Raw genomic sequence first — 17,181 nt, 5'->3', positions numbered from 1 at the left:
TGTAGCTCTGCAGTGGGTAAAAGCTTGTGGATTGTTTTTCTAGTTTTTATTTTTCTTGTTTTTCACCCGTCATTCTTCTTAATTCTTAGTGAACCTGTGAACCTTTTCTATTCTCTTGTTGTAAGTATATCCTTCCATAATTTAGAAGACTGAACTTGTATACAATATTCCAAACACAGTTTCACCAGTATCTGATATAATTGGAGGTACACAAAAATGCTGGAGAAACTCAGCGGGTGCAGCAGCATCTATGGAGCGAAGAAAATAGGCGACGTTTCGGGCCGAAACCCTTCTTCAGACTGATGGGGGGTGGGGGGGAGCAGGAAGGAAAAAGGGAGGAGGAGGAGCCCGAGGGCGGAGGGATGGGAGGAGACAGCTCGAGGGTTAAGGAAGGGGAGGAGGCAGCAAGGGCTAGCAAAACTGGGAGAATTCAACGTTCATGCCATCCGGACGCAAGCAACCCAGGCGGAATATGAGGTTGGTTGCGTCCGGATGGCATGCACTGGGTTGCTTGCGTCCGGATGGCATGCACCCTCTCTGATATAATTGGAGCAAGAGATTTCTGCTTTCATTGTCACATTAACTTGCAAAAAAGTTAAACATTCTGAAGAAGGGTTTCGGCCCGAAATGTTACCTATTTCCTTCGCTCCATAGATGCTGCTGCACCCGCTGAGTTTCTCCAGCATTTTTGTGTACCTTAAACATTCTGTTTGATTTGTTTACCTACATGTTAACTTTAAAGTGATTTATGTTTATGAACACCCAAGTCCCTTTGAATATCAAGTAGAAGAAAGGTAGACATTCCATTTATTTTAAGTAAATGAACTGTAAGAGTTGATTAACATTCTGATCAATTTAACTGTGCTTTTGTTGAAGTTGATTAAAATCATTATGAAAATACAGAAAGATTCCGCCATTGTTCTTGTGTATTTTGTTTTTAGATCAATCTGTTACGGAGCACCATCAACAAATTAATTTGTGAACAACTACTGCGTTCAAGGAACCAAGAAAATATACGTAAATTGCAGTATGAAGCCCGCCTCAGACTGTTAGAGTAAGACTTATGGAATTTATATTATTTAATGTGCTGCTAATACTCGGAATGACCTGTTGCTTGTACAATGCAAAGGCAAAAGTGACTAAATTTGAGTAGTTAAAATTAGTTAAACGGCAGTTAAGTTCCCAATAAACTTGCTCTATGAAAATCATTGTTTTAATGGAAAAAGGGGGATTAGGGCCCAGAGAATTTCAGGCTCACCATAACAAGTTTATTTTTCTCGTAACATTTTCAAAATTGATGTTTTTTAAAAATAATTATAAGTTTGTTTAGTTTAGAGATACAGCGAGGAAACAGGCCATTTGGCACACTGAGTCCACGCTGACCAGCAATCCCCTAACACTATCCTACACACACAGTAGGTACAATTTTACCAAAGCCAATTAACGTACAAACTTATACATCTTTGGAGTGTGGGAGGAAACCAGAGCACCCGGAGAAAACCCACGCAGGTCAGGGGGAGAAGGTACAAATTCCGTAACAGACACTACCTGAGGTCAGGATCGAACCCGGTCTCTGGAGCTGTAAAGCACCAACTTTACTGTGATGCCACCTTTGCTACAAGCTTGAAATATCTATCTATACGTAACTAAAACTCTGATCTTGGCGGTCTTTCATTTTGCGCAAAAACGGTTTGCGATAGCGCTACGATTTTTCGCCAGTTCACTCACCGTTCTCCTGTACTGCGAGTGCGCCAAGGTTCGTACCGATCAGTTGAATGTCGTAAAACATCGAGGTTTAAATATCTTAAAAACCGCGTGTGCGCAGATCGATCTCTTCTGCCAGTCGGCACCGCGCGGATTAGTTTCATCCCCTGTCCCTCCCCGGGACGGTCCGCCCCTTCCTGCATCATCGCGTCTTTACTGGAGCTGAGGGTGGCCGGCGGAGATTTCCAACCGGACTTTCGGAGGGACCCGAAGCAGCCCAGCCCAGCCCCAAGCAGCCCAGCGCCGCCCTGCCCCAAGTAGCCCAGCACCACCCTGCCCCAAGCAGCAGCCCAGCGTCGGAGACCCAACCCAGCCCAGCGTGGGAGACACAGCCCAGTCCAGAGTCGGAGACCCAGCCCAGCCCAGATTCGGAGATGTCGTCAAACGGAAAGCGGAGACTGATCCCGGCGGAGTAGAACGGCCAGCGCCCGCTGTGAGTCCCCATCGCACCGTCAATTCCAGCCACTACCCCTCTGGTCCCCCTCGCTGGCTCCTCCCCTCCCCCGTGATGCTCCCCCATGGCTCTTCCCCCCTCTTTCCTCAGAGCTCACTTCCCCCCCGCCCACACACCCCTCTCCCCCCACCCACACACCCCCCCCTGCACACACCCCCATACCCACACCCCCCTGACCACACACATCCACCCCCCCACCACACAAACCCCCCCCCCCCCCACACACCCCTCCCACACATTCTGCCGCCCACATACCCTTGCCCCCACAAACCCCTCCTTCCACCACACACCTACACACCCCGCCCACACACCACGCTGTCCACACCCCACACGCCCGCACACCCCCCCCCCCGCCCACACACATTCCCACCCACCCTCAACCCCCTTCCCCCACAACACCCTCCTCCCACATAACCTCCCCCTCCCCTACAATCCCCCCACAACCCCCCCCCCCCCCATCTCCCCCACAGGCCTCTCGTGTGACTGGGACCCAACGGGTCCCACTTAGTCTAGTTAAATACTAAATGCTGTATGTTACATTGTTTAACAGACATAATTTCACAATCAAAACTAGTACACTAATCTGATTACTGTGGGGAAATTGCATGGAAACTTGCTTGCTAATTTCCAAACTTTCCAAAAAGGCAAATTAAAATTACAAAAAAGGCATGAAAAGCATTTATTGACAAAAAAGGCATGTATTTCCACAACCAAGATATGTTTAAAACTGATAATTATAAAGGTGTACTACATTATTGCCAGGTTGCACATAACTACTAGCATTTTTTTTTTAATTATCTGGTGTTAAACTATGCCGTCTGTCAGACAGAATATGCTTCAGTTGTGAAAAACGTCTTTCTACCCCAGCTAAGGTCACTGGTGCATACCTGAAACAAGCTACAGACTCTATAGTCATGTTGATATCTTGTGCATTACAACTACCTTTGAGAACTTTAGCTATGTTTTGTATTTCTTCAAGATCTTTGTTAGCTAAAATCACTCTCTCACATTTTCCTTGTATGTCTACCTACATAGCCAGGAACTTTCAGTACAAAGTACAGCAAGTGAAGATGTAAACAACTGAGCAATAGTTGAGCACTTTGACTTCTCCAATACTTCCGATGTCAAGAAATACTCCTTTGATGGTTGACCTGCCTCCAGTGTACCGATGACCACATTGGCAACATATCTCCCCACAGCATCGGTTGTCTCGTCTATTTAAATCCATATTTTGTTGCATGCAACTTCATCTCTAATTTTCTGCACAACAATGTTGAAGTTGCTGTCAACATAATTTTTCCGTAATGATGACTCGCTCGGTATATGTTCCTCTGTGTATTTCCCTAAAAAACCTCAGAGATTTGTTTTCCAATTTTTAGTGGAATTCCAGCATCAATGAATGCGTTGCACAGATCACTCGAAAACTCAGATTTGCAACTACAGCCAGCAGTAAATGTTTTGGGGAGACAAGCTTGCATATTTTCTACCTTCAGTTTCTCTGCCGCCGACTTGTGTTTAGCTGTCTGTACTTGCTGGGAGACGAAATATTTCTTCTCATGATTCACTGCTTTCTCACATGCTTTGCAAAGCAGCACACAGTTGGCTGTAGAGAATATATCCCTTCTGTACACTCTCACCAAATCGTTCAGTTTTTTACAAGGCGTTACATGACATGACGGAGATATGACGTTGTGGGGATTACCGAGACGTGGCTGCAGGAGGATCGGGTCTGCAAACTTAATATTCAGGGTTATACATCCTATAGAAAGGATAGGTAGGTGGGCAGAGGAGGGGCGGTAGCTCTTCTGGTGAGGAATGGAATTCAGTCCCTTGGAGGGAAGACATAGGGACTGATGAGGTAGAGTCACTGTGGATTGAGTTGAGGAATAGTAAAGGCAAGAAGACACTAATTGGTGTTATCTACAGACCCCCAAATAGTAGCCCGGATGTAGGGTGTAAGTTGCAGCAGGAGTTAAAACTGGCATGTAACAAAGGTAATGCCACTGTGGTGATGGGGGATTTCAATATGCAGGTAAACTGGAAAAATCAGGTTGGTTCAGGACCCCAAGAAAGAGAGTTTTATAGAGTGCGTCCAAGATGGATTCTTAGAGCAGCTTGTAATGGAGCCGACCAGAGAAAAGGAAATTCTGGATTTAGTGTTGTCCAATGAACCAAATTTGAAAGAGAACTCGAGATAAAGGAGCCGCTTGGAGGTAGTGATCATAATATGATTCTTTTTAATCTGCAATTTGAGAAGGAGAAGGTTAAATCGGAAGTGGCTGTGATGCAGCTGAACAAAGGGGATTATGAAGGCATGAGAGAGGATCTGGCCAATGTAGACTGGAAAGGGATCCTAGCAGGAATGACGGTGGAACAGCAATGGCAGGAATTTCTGGGCATAATCCGAAGACACCGGATCATTTCATTCCAAAAAGGAAGAAAGATTCTAAGGGGAGTAGGAGGCAACCATGGCTGAAAGAGAAGTTAGGGATAGAATAAAACTAAAAGAAAAGATGTATAACACAGCAAAGAGTAGCCGGAAGCCAGAGGATTGGGAAACTTTCATAGGACCACAGAAGGAAACAACGGGTATTGCGGGCTGAAAAGATGAAGTACGAAGGGAAGCTGGCCAGGAATATTAAAGAAGGACAGTAAAAGCTTCTTTAAATATGTTAAGGGAAAAAGAGTAGCAATGTCAAATGTGGGTCCCTTGAAGGCAGACACGGGTGAAATTATTTTGGGGAACAAGGAAATGGCAGAAGAGTGCTTCGGATCTGTCTTCACTAAGGAAGACACAAACAATCTCCCAGAAGTACTGGAGGACAGAGGATCTAAGGGGGTCGAGGAACTGAAATAAATTTTCATTAGGCGAGAAATAGTATTGGGTAGGCTAATGTACTGAAGGATGATAAATCCCCGGGGCCTGATGGACTGCATCCCAAGGTCCTCTGGGAGGTGGCTCTAGAAATAGTGGATGCACTGGTGATCATTTTCCAATGTTCTTTTTATTTATTTATTTTTTTATTATTTTTATTAGAAGTACGGTAAATTACAATAATACACAACACATATATCTTAATACATTTTTTGTACCGCTTCATTTTTTTTTGAGCTTTAAGAAAAAGATAGAAGTAAGGAAAGTAAAGAAAGTGCGCAAGAGTCGTGAAGTGCAAGAGAGTGTTGGGAAAAGAAAGCCCCTTAGAAAAGAAGTTAGAGAAAGAAGTGAAGTAAGAAAGTAGACCCTAGAAAAGAAAGAAAAAGAAAGTAAGGACAATCGCTCTATTATAACATTGAACTCCGCAGAAAGACTACCAACCAAGTGTTTTTGTTGTTTTATCTCCCATTGCCAGGTCCTGATACCATTTATTTATTTAAAAAAATTACTGTTGCACCTCATGCTTGTAATAGGTCCATAAACGTAGACCACGTCTTTTGGAATTGGTTTGCTTTACCTGCTAAGAGGAATCTCATCTCTTCCAGATGTAATGTTTCAAACATATTTGATGTCCACATTTTTATTGTTGGTGTGGGCGCATTTTTCCAGAATTTAAGTATGAGCTTTTTTCCCATTATTAGCCCGTAATTGAGTAAATTCTTCTGATACACGTTTAATTCAGGGATACCTTCCGATATCCCAAAAATGATCCATTCTGGTTTTGGTACCAGTTTTATTTTAATTAATTTTGAAAAAATATCAAATATTCCATGCCAGAATTTTTGGATTTTTGTACAAAAAACAAAAGAATGCGCTATTGACACAGACATTTATCACAGATTGGTGAAACATTAGGAAAGATTTTATTTAATTTAGTTTTTGAATAATATAGTCTATGTAATGTTTTGAATTGGATAAGCGTATGTCGTACATTGATCGAGCATTTATGCACCTGTAGTAAATGATGGTATTTCTATGTTTCTTTCCCCCCCCCCCCCCACCCCCCACCCAGCCGGCAAATACAACACATAATCCTCCGCCATTTCCGCCACCTCCAACGTGACCCCACCACTCGCCACATCTTCCCATCTCCCCCCATGTCTGCCTTCCGCAAAGACCGCTCCCTCCGCAACTCCCTTGTCAATTCTTCCCTTCCCTCCCGCACCACCCCCTCCCCGGGCACTTTCCGTTGCAACCGCAAGAAATGCAACACCTGTCCCTTCACCTCCCCCCTCGACTCCATTCAAGGTCCCAAGCAGTCGTTCCAGGTGCGACAAAGGTTCACCTGTATCTCCTCCAACCTCATCTACTGCATCCGCTGCTCTAGATGTCAGCTGATTTACATCGGTGAGACCAAGCGTAGGTTGGGCGATCGTTTCGCCGAACACCTCCGCTCAGTCCGCAATAACCTACCTGACCTCCCGGTGGCTCAGCACTTCAACTCCCCCTCCCATTCCCAATCCGACCTCTATGTCCTGGGTCTCCTCCATTGCCAGAGTGAGCAACAGCGGAAATTGGAGGAACAGCACCTCGTATTCCGTCTGGGGACCTTGCGTCCTTATGGCAATAACATTGAATTCTCCCAATTTGGCTAGCCCTTGCTGTCTCCTCCCCTTCCTTAACCCTCTAGCTGTCTCCTCCCACCCTCCCATCCGCCCGCCCTCGGGCTCCTCCTCCTCCTCCCCTTTTCCTTCTTTCTTTCCCCCCCCCCCACCCCCCATCAGTCTGAAGAAGGGTTTCGGCCCGAAACGTCGCCTATTTCCTTCGCTCCATAGATGCTGCTGCACCCGCTGAGTTTCCCCAGCAATTTTGTGTACCAATGATTATCCCAGCTCTCTTCTGAAATTTTTATAGCTAATTCTTGTTCCCAGTCTCTTCTAATTCCATCTGTTGTGGGTATTTCTATGTTTAAAATGATATTATATAAGTACGATATTAGATTAGCTGATTCCGCCTTTGTCTTCATTGCTTCATCCAGTAAGTCGGAAGGCATATTATGATAGTCTTTTGTGTATTTTTTCAAATAATCACGAATTTGAAGATATTTAAAATATTGGTTATTTTTCAAATTATATTTCAGTTGTAGTTGTTGAAATGATAATAATTTTCCCACTTCATACAGATCTTCGAGCGTTTTGATTCCCATTCTTTCCCATTGTATAAATGATTTGTCTATGATTGATGGTTTAAACGATGGGTTATTGACTATTGGTATTGAGAGAGATAGGTTTCTTAATTTTAGATTCTGTGTTATTTGTTTCCATGTTCTAATTGTGCTATGTATAATTGGGTTTTTATTATAATTTTTATTATTCAAATTTATTGGTGAGAGGATCGCTCCTATATTACTCGGGGAGCAGTCCCCTTTTTCCATTACAATCCAGTCCGCCTGCTGGGCAGAATTGTCCAGCAGGTGAATCATATTTTTAATATTTACTGCCCAATTATAATACATAAAGTTAGGGAGTGCTAGACCCCCTCACTCTTATCGTTTATTAAGGTGTGTTCTTTGTATTCTATGGGATTTATAATCCCATATGAAATTTGTAATGTCTGAGTCCAATTTTTTGAAAAACTTTTTTTTGTTCAATGTTCAATAGATTCAGGATCAGTTCCTGTAGATTGGAGGATAGTTAATGTTATCCCACTTTTCAAGAAAGGAGCGAGAGAGAAAACGGGGAATTACTATCCAGTTAGCCTGACGTCAGTGGTGGGAAAGATGCTGGAGTCAATTATTAAAGAGGTAATAATGGGGCATTTGGATAGCAGTAAAAGGATTAGTCCAGTCAGCATGGATTTACGAAAGGAAAATCATGCTTGACTGATCTTCTGTAATTTTTTGAGGATGTGACAAGTAAAATGAATGAAGGGGAGCCAGTGGATCAGGCACGTGCCGTCAGGGTAGGCAAGGTAGGCAGTGACTAAAATTATAAAATTGTAATCTATATTACTAAAAGTCTGTTCTTGACCGGTTTTGGCTTTCTGTGCTGCGATTTTCGAGAGTACGCCACCATCTACGGCCGTCATTTTTGGCCACCTCGCTCAGAGCCCCCCTCTGCCGCATGTGTGCCGAGGATTTTTCCCGTCCATGAAAATTGACAGAGATATTAATGTTTTTACAAAATTCCCCATTTTCTCTGCTGTCCCAGCTGGAGGGAGGGGGAGGGATTATAAAACCAGGAAGTGGTGTGCCGCAATCAGTCTCTGCAAGTGGTGTGCCTTAATCAATCTCTGCAAGTGGCGTGCCTCAATCAGAGCTCTGAATGACACTGACAAATGTCTACAGCACTGTGAGTACTCTTAATTTGGTTTGAAAATGAAAATATGGTTAGAGGTAAAAAAGCACTGCCTGCAAATGGTTGTTTGGGTTTGGGTTGAAGTAAAAAGGCAACACCTGTCCCTTCACCCAGATAACAATCTGCGCATGCGCGGTTTCCACGATTTAAAAAAAAAAGACATCTGGCAGCTCACCGGGGAGATAATAATCTGCGCATGCGTGGTTTTCAAGATTTTTAAAAGCCAATGCCTACCCTGGCTAATTACTCACGGCACGTGCCTGCAGTGGATGTAGTGTATCTAGACTTTCAGAAAGCCTTTGATAAGGTCCCGCACGGAGGACTGGTGACTAAATTTAGAGCACATGGTATTGGGGTAGGGTGTTGACGTGGATAGAAAATTGGTTGGCAGACAGGAAGCAAAGAGTAGGAGTGAACGGGTCCTTTTCAGAATGGCAGGCAGTGGCGAGTGGAGTGCCGCAAGGCTCTGTGTTGGGGCCGCAACTGTTTACCATATATATTAATGATTTGGAAGAGGGAATTAGTTGCAACACTAGCAAGTTTGCGGATGACACAAAGCTGTGTGGCAGTGTGAACTGTGAAGAGGATGTTAGGAGGTTGCAGGGTGACCTGGACAGGTTGAGTGAGTGGGCAGATGCAGTATAATATAGATACATGTGAGATTATCCACTTTGGTGGCAAAAACAAGGGGGCAGATTATTATCTCAATGGGGTTAGGTAAGGGGGAGGTACAGTGAGACCTGGGCGTTCTTGTACACCGGTCACTGAAAGTTGGCATGCAGGTACAGCAGGCAGTGAAGAAAGCTAATGGAATGTTGGCCTTCATAACAAGAGGATTTCAGTATAGGAGTAGAGAGGTTCTTCTGCAGTTGTATACGGCTCTGGTAAGACAACATCTGGAGTATTGCGTACAGTTGTGGTATCCTAATTTGAGGAAGGACATCCTTGTGATTGAGGCAGTGCTGTGTAGGTTCACGAGATTGATCCCTGGGATGGCGGGACTGTCATATGAGGAAAGATTGAAAAGACTAGACTAGGCTTGTATTCACTGGAGTTTAGAAGGATGAGGGGGCATCTTAGAGAATCATAAAATTATAAAAGGACTGGACAAGCTAGATGCAGGAAAAATGTTCCCAATGTTGGGCGAGTCCAGAACCAGGGGCCACAGTTTCAGAACAAAGGGGAGGCCATTTAAGACTGAGGTGAGAAAAAACGTTTCACCCAGAGAGTTGTGAATTTATGGAATTCCCTGCCACAGAGGGCAGTGGAGGCCAAATGGATGGATTTAAGAGAGAGTTAGATAGAGCTCTAGGGGCTAGTGGAATCAAGGGATATGGGGAAAAGGCAGGCACGGGTTATTGATTGGGGACGATCAGCCATGATCGCAATGAATGGCGGTGCTGGCTCGAAGGGCCGAATGGCCATCTCCTGCACCTATTTTCTATGTTGACTTGACTTTAGGCATTTTGACGCTTGCGGGGGTAGATCCTACAGGAGCGGGGATGCACACCACTACAGGCAGGCCAAGCACAAGCTAAGAAGAGGAATCAGAGCTGCCAAGGAAAGGTACTCTGAGAAGTTGAGGAGCAAGTTCTCAGGAAATGACTCTTCTTCGGTATGGAAGGACTTACAAGAAATCACAAGCTACAAGAGGAAAACCCTCTGCTCCTTGGACAATTGTCAGCTGACCAACGACCTGAATGAGTTCTACTGCAGGTGCGATAAACAGAAACATAACCCTGGTACCCCCTCCCCAACCAACACTTCACATCTAGTTTTCAAAAATTCCTGGCCCACCTTAACTCCACCAAGGACCATAAATTATCCCGCGTCCAGGCCGCTACCGACACCCCGCGACTCGACCGCCCGCAGCCTCCGGGCCCCAACTCTGGCCTGCATCGCCTGCCCGAGTCCCGCGACGCCATCTTGGCCACAAGGAGCGCCTCCATTACTCACCAGGACGCCGCCTTCACCGACCTCCATATCGGTGAGACCAAGCGTAGGTTGGGCGATCGTTTCGCCGAACACCTCCGCTCGGTCCGCAAGAACCTACCTGACCTCCCGGTGGCTCAGCAATTCAACTCCCCCTCCCACTCCGAATCCGACCTCTCTGTCCTGGGTCTCCTCCATGGCCAGAGTGAGCAACACCGGAAATTGGAGGAACAGCACCTTATATTCCGCTTGGGGAGTCTGCGTCCTGCGGGCATGAACATTGAATTCTCCCAATTTTGTTAGCCCTTGCTGTCTCCTCCCCTTCCTCAGCCCTCGGGCTGTCTCCTCCCATCCCTCAACCCTCGGGCTCCTCCTCCTCCTTTTTCCTTCTTTCTCCCCGCCTCCCCCTATCAGTCTGAAGAAGGGTTTCGGCCCAAAACGTTGCCTATTTCCTTCGCTCCATAGATGCTGCTGCACCCGCTGAGTTTCTCCAGCATTTTTGTGTACCTTCGATTTTCGGGCCGCCGCCACAGCCCCGAGGCCGCCAGCTCCGCCATTAGGCCTCAGCGCAGACGGAGACGGGGGACACGACAAGAAAAAGTCGCATCTCCCCCGAAGGAAGAGACTAAAACTATGTTTCTCCCACCCCCCACACATACACAACTTAATAAACTAAATTTAACTAACTTTAACTAAAACAGACAAAAGAAAACAACAACAACAACAACAAAAAAACAGACGGACTACAGGCGAGCTGCAGCTGCCAGGCAGCGCCGCCACTTCCGGAGAGCCGATGATGGACTGGGCAGTGTTTACAACTTTTTGCAGCCTTTTCTGCTGGACGCTCAAGTTGCCGAACCAAGCCACGATGCAAGCGGTCAGCATGCTCTCTACTGTGCACCTGTAGCAGTTCAAGAGAGTCCTCCTTGACATACTGACTCTCCGTAATCTTCTCAGGAAGTAGAGGCGCTAATTTGTTTTCTTTATAATTGCATCAGTGTTGTGATACCAGGAGAGATCTTCGGAAATATGCACGCCCAGGAATTTTAAGTTCTTGACCCTTTCCACCATCGACCTGTTGATATAAACGGGTCTGTGGCTCCCCATCTTACCCCTTCCAAAGTCCACAATCAGTTCCTTGGTTTTGCTGGTGTTGAGAGCCAGGTTATTGTGCTGGCATCATTTGGTCAATCGGTCGATCTCACTTCTATACTCTTGACTCGTCCCCATCAGTGACATGTCCCAGTGGTGTAGTCGGCGAACATGATGATGGAGTTCGCACTATGTCCAGCTACACAGTCATGAGTATAGAGTGAGTACGGCAGGGGGCTGAGCACGCAGCCTTGAGGTGCTCCCGTGCTGATTGTTATCGAGGATGACACATTTCCACCAATACGGACAGACTGTGGTCTGAATAAGGAAGTCGACGATCCAATTGCAGAGGGATGCGCAGACCCAGATCTGAGAGCTTGGTAACCAGCTTGGAGGGGATGATGGTATTAAATGCTGAGCTGTAGTCAATGAATAACAGTCTGACATATGAGTTTTTGTTGTCCAAGTGGTCCAGAGCGGATGGAGAGCCTATAATGTAGCAATGTTACAAAATTTTGAGATTTTAAAAATCAAGTCTGCAATTTAACCCATCAGATAAAGCATAAAAATAAGTTTAATTTGACACCTAATTCACTTTCATATCTCAAGTATTTAAAAAGTTATGGCCATTTTCATACTGGGAAATGAGCATCTTGTTCCCTATTGATTTTCTATGGACATAACAAAAAAGCTGTGATCGTGAACAGTCAAAAGCCCATAACTTTCTTAAAAATTAAGAGAACTGAATGAAATTTTCAGTTATCATAGATTGAAGCATTCTGAAACAAATATAAAATAATCTTACTTGGATGACCTGAAATTAAAGCATATAATTAGTTAGTTACCTAATTGTAGCTAATTTCAGACTTCAATTACTAGATCTAAACATCTATCCATTTCTTAATAAATGATTAACATTTTTAAATAGCCTAAATGTCCAAATAATATTCACAAATAATTCACAATAAAACATGATTTTTAAATCTCATTTACATTAATTTATAGACCAAATGGAAGGAATTTAGTGTTCAATTGCTGTAAATAAATGCCCATTTAAATCAGCTTTCTAGTGAGATCCTGTGAACGCGCTGGTTTAGAACGTTCACATTGCGGTAGATTTGTGCCCCCAAATGCCCAGAAAAATACTGCGGGATATAATGGGCCCAAAATGAGCTCCTCGCAATATTAAACTTTGTATAAAGGGATCTTTAGAAGCCCTTTTTAATGTAAAAATATACAGCATACCTTCTGTGGTTTGCTCTATGAGACCCTGCGGTTGCTGGCGGTCGCGGGTTTAGAGATTGATTTTTAAACTACTATAACTATTTTACGAGGCCTTTAAAACTAATAATAGCTTTTGCGACGGGGTCTTCCAGCGATTTTTCGTTAATAATTAACTAGGCTGAACATCTTCGATTTGAACAGCCTAGAGAAAATCGCGTTTTAAACCCGCCCCCCTCTAAACGGCGCCAAAATCGCGCACACCCGCAGCGACAGATTTTCCACGACGCTTCAGGTACGCTTTGCAACATACCTATATAATGGTGTTTGCCAGTTCATCAATCGCACCATCACTTGTTCACACTAGTTATATGTTTTCTCATCCATTACCTAGACACATTAGGGGTATTTTTTTTACAGTGGCCAATTAACCGACAAACCTGTATGTCTTTGGGATGTAGGACGAAACCCATGCAACCACAGGGACAACATGCAAACTCCACACAAACAGCACCCTAGGCCAGGATCGTATCCGGGTCTCTGGAGCTTAATGCAGCAGCTGTGCCACTGCTGAAATTTATTCCTGGTAGTTAGGTTAAGGTGCTAATATACGAGAGAAACATTACATTCTTAATGAGGGCTTGTCTCATGGACTCTGTACCACAAACGTTTTAGTGAATAGTTGTGTACTCCTGGGGACTTGGTGTAGAATTGTCTTGTAATACAGATGCCATCTCACTGCTGATTATATTTGTGCTATCATCTTTAGGTGCAGAAAAAAATTCTGATGAATTCTTAATTTATTTGCAGCATATTTATTAGAAAGAAACCAAGAGAAACGATTACTTCTCAGTACTTTGAAAGACCATACCAGTGGAATCAGGTAGTTATGTTTTTATTCTTGTAATTTAACTGTATGAGGTTTATTTATTTATTTAGCGAATGCAAAGTCCTTTAGCCAAGCAGTTGCCTCTTGATCTGCTGTATGAAGGGTGACAAGTCCTCCTTTGAGTCTTTGTTGAGGGCATGCTTCAATGATGTGTTGCATTGTTTGCTGCTCTCCACAAGCACACCTAAGTGGGGTTGGGCTGCTGCCCCATTTGTGAAGGCTGGCCAAGCAGGGGCCATGTCCAGTCCTGAATCTATTCAGCGTCGTCCACTGCTTCCTTGGGAGATTGGTGCCGGGGACCGGAAGGGTGGGGTCTGACACCAGATGTTTATTTGGGACGTCCTTGGACTCCCATTCCTTTTTCCAAGCTGATTGGATGGTGAAATCAGCTGATGGTGGGTTCTTCCAAATTGGTCGTCTAGATGGAAGTCGAGCAGTGGGTGGGTTGAAGATGTCCATGTGAATTTGCAGGTGAGGGGAGTTTTTGGTCTTTTGGAGCATCCTTTGAGTGAGGACTACTCGCCGGATGTGTGGAGGGGCTATATTGGATAGGACAGGGAGCCAGGGGAGTGGTGTTGAGCGGATTGTTCCTGTGATGATCCTCATTGTTGAGTTCAATTGGGTGTCCACATGGTGTGTGTGGGATGACCTGGACCAAACAGGGGCACAATATTCGGCTGAAGAAAATGTAAGGGCTAGTGCTAAAATGCGCAGTGTGGGGGCTGCTGCCCCCCACTTTGAGCCAGCAAGCTTACTGAGGAGATTGTTTCTGGACTTCACCTTAGCTGCTGTTCTTTTGAGATGTTCCTTGAAGGATAGGGTCCTGTCAAGGGTCACTCCGAGGTAGGTTGGAGTGGGGGCATACTTCAGTTTGGTCCTGCTCAGATAGATGTTTGGTTCTCTTGTGGCTTCTGCATTATGGAGGAGAAACACACTGGAGACTGTTTTTGCTGGGCTTGGTTTTAGGCGCCAGGTTTTGCAGTACTCGTCCAGTACTGTAAGAGGTAAATACATCATAATGCTGGTGAATCTTTTCAAATTTTAATTTTAAAGAATACTTGGAAGTCATTTTATTTTCTTATAGTTCTCATACAGGCTCGAACATGTCAACACTTTGCTAAATAAATACAAGATCCTCTTCAAATTAGTGTTTTCCTTTGTTTGCACAACTGTATGTTGTATCTGCTGTTCATGGAGAACTCCAGTTGTATTGTCAGCTGAAGTCATGACAGATCCTTTAGTTTTACCTCAGGGGATAGAATGAGAGAGAAAAACATAGAGAAAATGTGAATAACACGATTACTCTATCAAAAATAAAGGGGGGAAACTAGCCAGTCCACATCGCTAAATTTACAGCCACTGCTTTAAGATATCTCGGGTCTCCTTGTCAGAATGGAGTAGATCCATATTTGGACAAGACGTTGAACTATGGAGAGGGTTTCATTTCAATTTTGCTGTTCTTGTAGTTTTAGTTATTTTTTACTGCAATGGATTTATTCATTGAAATAATAAGAATGCAAATAAAGCCTCAGTGTTACATAACAATTTTAACGGGTGTTGCCATGTTAGCGTTGCCTTTGTAGGTTAGTGAATATCTGAAAGGGCCACCAGCAACTTGCTAGAATGTGTCTGTTTGGAAGGTCTATCTTTTCATCCAGATAATGGACTAGGAAATTAAAGAGATGGGCAGGTGTGTCAGATTGTGTTTAAACATTATTTAATTTGCTCTGAAGGGTGTGAGGAAGAGATATCATTGAAGCCACAAGATGTTTGGAATCATTGGTATTCTCACTTTCCAAATTTTCTTCAAGGCAGCGAAAACATTCTTTGATCTTTCTATCAGTCATGTGAAGTAAAGTAAGATTGTACTATTTGGAATTGAAAGAGTAAAAGTAGTGCCAGAATATGAGACAAAATGGTTCCAATCATTTAATCATAGTAAATCTTCAATCATCACTGGCTCAAATTTAGTAAAAATGAAATCTTAATAAACATAAAGTTTAAATAATCGAATTGAAGTACTGATGAAAGTTCATTGACCTAAAATATTAATCCACTCTCGCTCCATAGATGTTTTCTGATTTATTGATTATATTTGACATTTTCTGTTTTATGGTCGCTAAACTATTTTTCTTTCTTTAGGTGGATCCCACACTTTTGAGCCATTCCAGAGTAGAAAGTAAGAATGTTCTGTATCGCTTGCATTCATTGGTACTCTTGAATCCTTAGACCATAATTCTGAAGATGTGGTAATGCACAGCAATTCTGACTTAAGAATGAATGCTGGATAAATATGGAAAAAGGAATAATGTTGTCGACTGCAATTTGAGTAACTGTTTTGCGAGACTTGGAACAAAATAAATGATAAAGCAACTAGGTAAATTCTGTTAGGTAAGATACTTAAAAGAACAAATTATATCTTCAAAATTTGCAGGTATTTTTTCATGTTGTAGCTACTTCATTTATTTAACCACTGTATGAAGGATTGATAGCATGACAAGTACTGAAAATAACTGCATGCTATTTAAGCATAATAGCACAGACAATTTGTGTTTATTAGTAAGCACTTGTAAATTTAATTTCACTTCTGTTGATGTGTGCAAGAATGGGCTGTATTCCTGCAGCTATGGTGTTGCTGCAATAAGTAGATGCAATTAGCTTGCAACTTATTATTTTGTTCAGTGGTTAATAAAAGTGCCTTTGTGATAACAAATTTGTGCTGAATTTGTTTTGTTTTTTTAAAGTACTTTGCTCCAAGTATTTTAACTGTAAATTGTAGTTGACAGCGTGCCTCCTTGCATTTAGCAATATGGTAAGTGATATTATTGTGCATCGAGGAACTATTACAGTAATGTAGTATAACTATGTAAGCCTGCATATGTCAATTCCTTCACTTCTCTCGGCATAAGTGTTTGATTTTTATTTTCTGTCTGCAGCTTGTCCCAAGTACTGAAAGATATAGTTATGCTGCACATGGGCCTGCAGAACCTTTCTTCCTGTATCCTCCTAAGTTGGTGAACTGAGGTCATGTTTCTCCTCATAATGCAAAATACAATGGAGCTCATATTGGTTGAGTCCATGACATTGGCATAAATATCTAATTCATTTTCCCCTCAACAATAAATGTTTAAGTTGAGGAAGAGACTATCCATCATTGTTTGAGAGAGACACTCACAAAATGCTAGAGTAACTCAGCGGGTAAGGCAGCATCTCTGGAGAAAGGGAATAGGTGACCATTTGCGTCAAGACCTTCATTGTTGGAGAGACAGGTCATGACACTTTTTCCTAATAAAAATGTTATTGAGCAATGTACAACTGTATGACTAAATATATGCCAATGCCTTAAATTACACATTTTTCTCTGTAAATTATAAAACCACAGAGCAGATGTCATTGCGGTATGCTGGTGGTTGAGCAATGTTTTACTAGTTCTTCATTGGGAATAACCAATGTCAGGTTGTGACTGTCCTTTTGTGGAACAGGTGACCAGGATTGCCTGCCTCTTCTCCCAGAGCATTTCTCTGCGGAGCTGCACGCTCAATCTGTGTCTTCTCAAAAAGCAACTCCGTTAACACCATGTTGGGTTTCTAACAATTGG

The 17,181-nt window shown here is 43.4% G+C and overlaps 1 protein-coding gene across 1 annotated transcript in view; it reads left to right on the top strand.

The window, feature by feature from the left end:
- The window catches only part of tdrd9 (tudor domain containing 9), a 118,028-nt gene extending 101,767 nt beyond the window's left edge, over positions 1-16,261 (top strand). Inside the window, exons 34-36 of the mRNA XM_033027051.1 lie at positions 942-1,054; positions 13,505-13,577; positions 15,726-16,261. Of these exons, the coding sequence (XP_032882942.1) occupies positions 942-1,054; positions 13,505-13,577; positions 15,726-15,812 (273 nt within the window). The 3' untranslated portion in view covers positions 15,813-16,261. The remainder of the gene's footprint in view (positions 1-941; positions 1,055-13,504; positions 13,578-15,725) is intronic.
- The last annotated feature ends 920 nt before the right edge of the window (positions 16,262-17,181 follow it).

This window comes from Amblyraja radiata, chromosome 9 (assembly GCF_010909765.2).
Source record: "Amblyraja radiata isolate CabotCenter1 chromosome 9, sAmbRad1.1.pri, whole genome shotgun sequence".
In the NCBI taxonomy this organism is placed as follows: Eukaryota; Metazoa; Chordata; class Chondrichthyes; order Rajiformes; family Rajidae; genus Amblyraja; species Amblyraja radiata.
The sequence above is the reverse complement of the archived record's forward strand: the minus strand, read 5'-3'. Positions and strand labels throughout refer to the sequence as shown.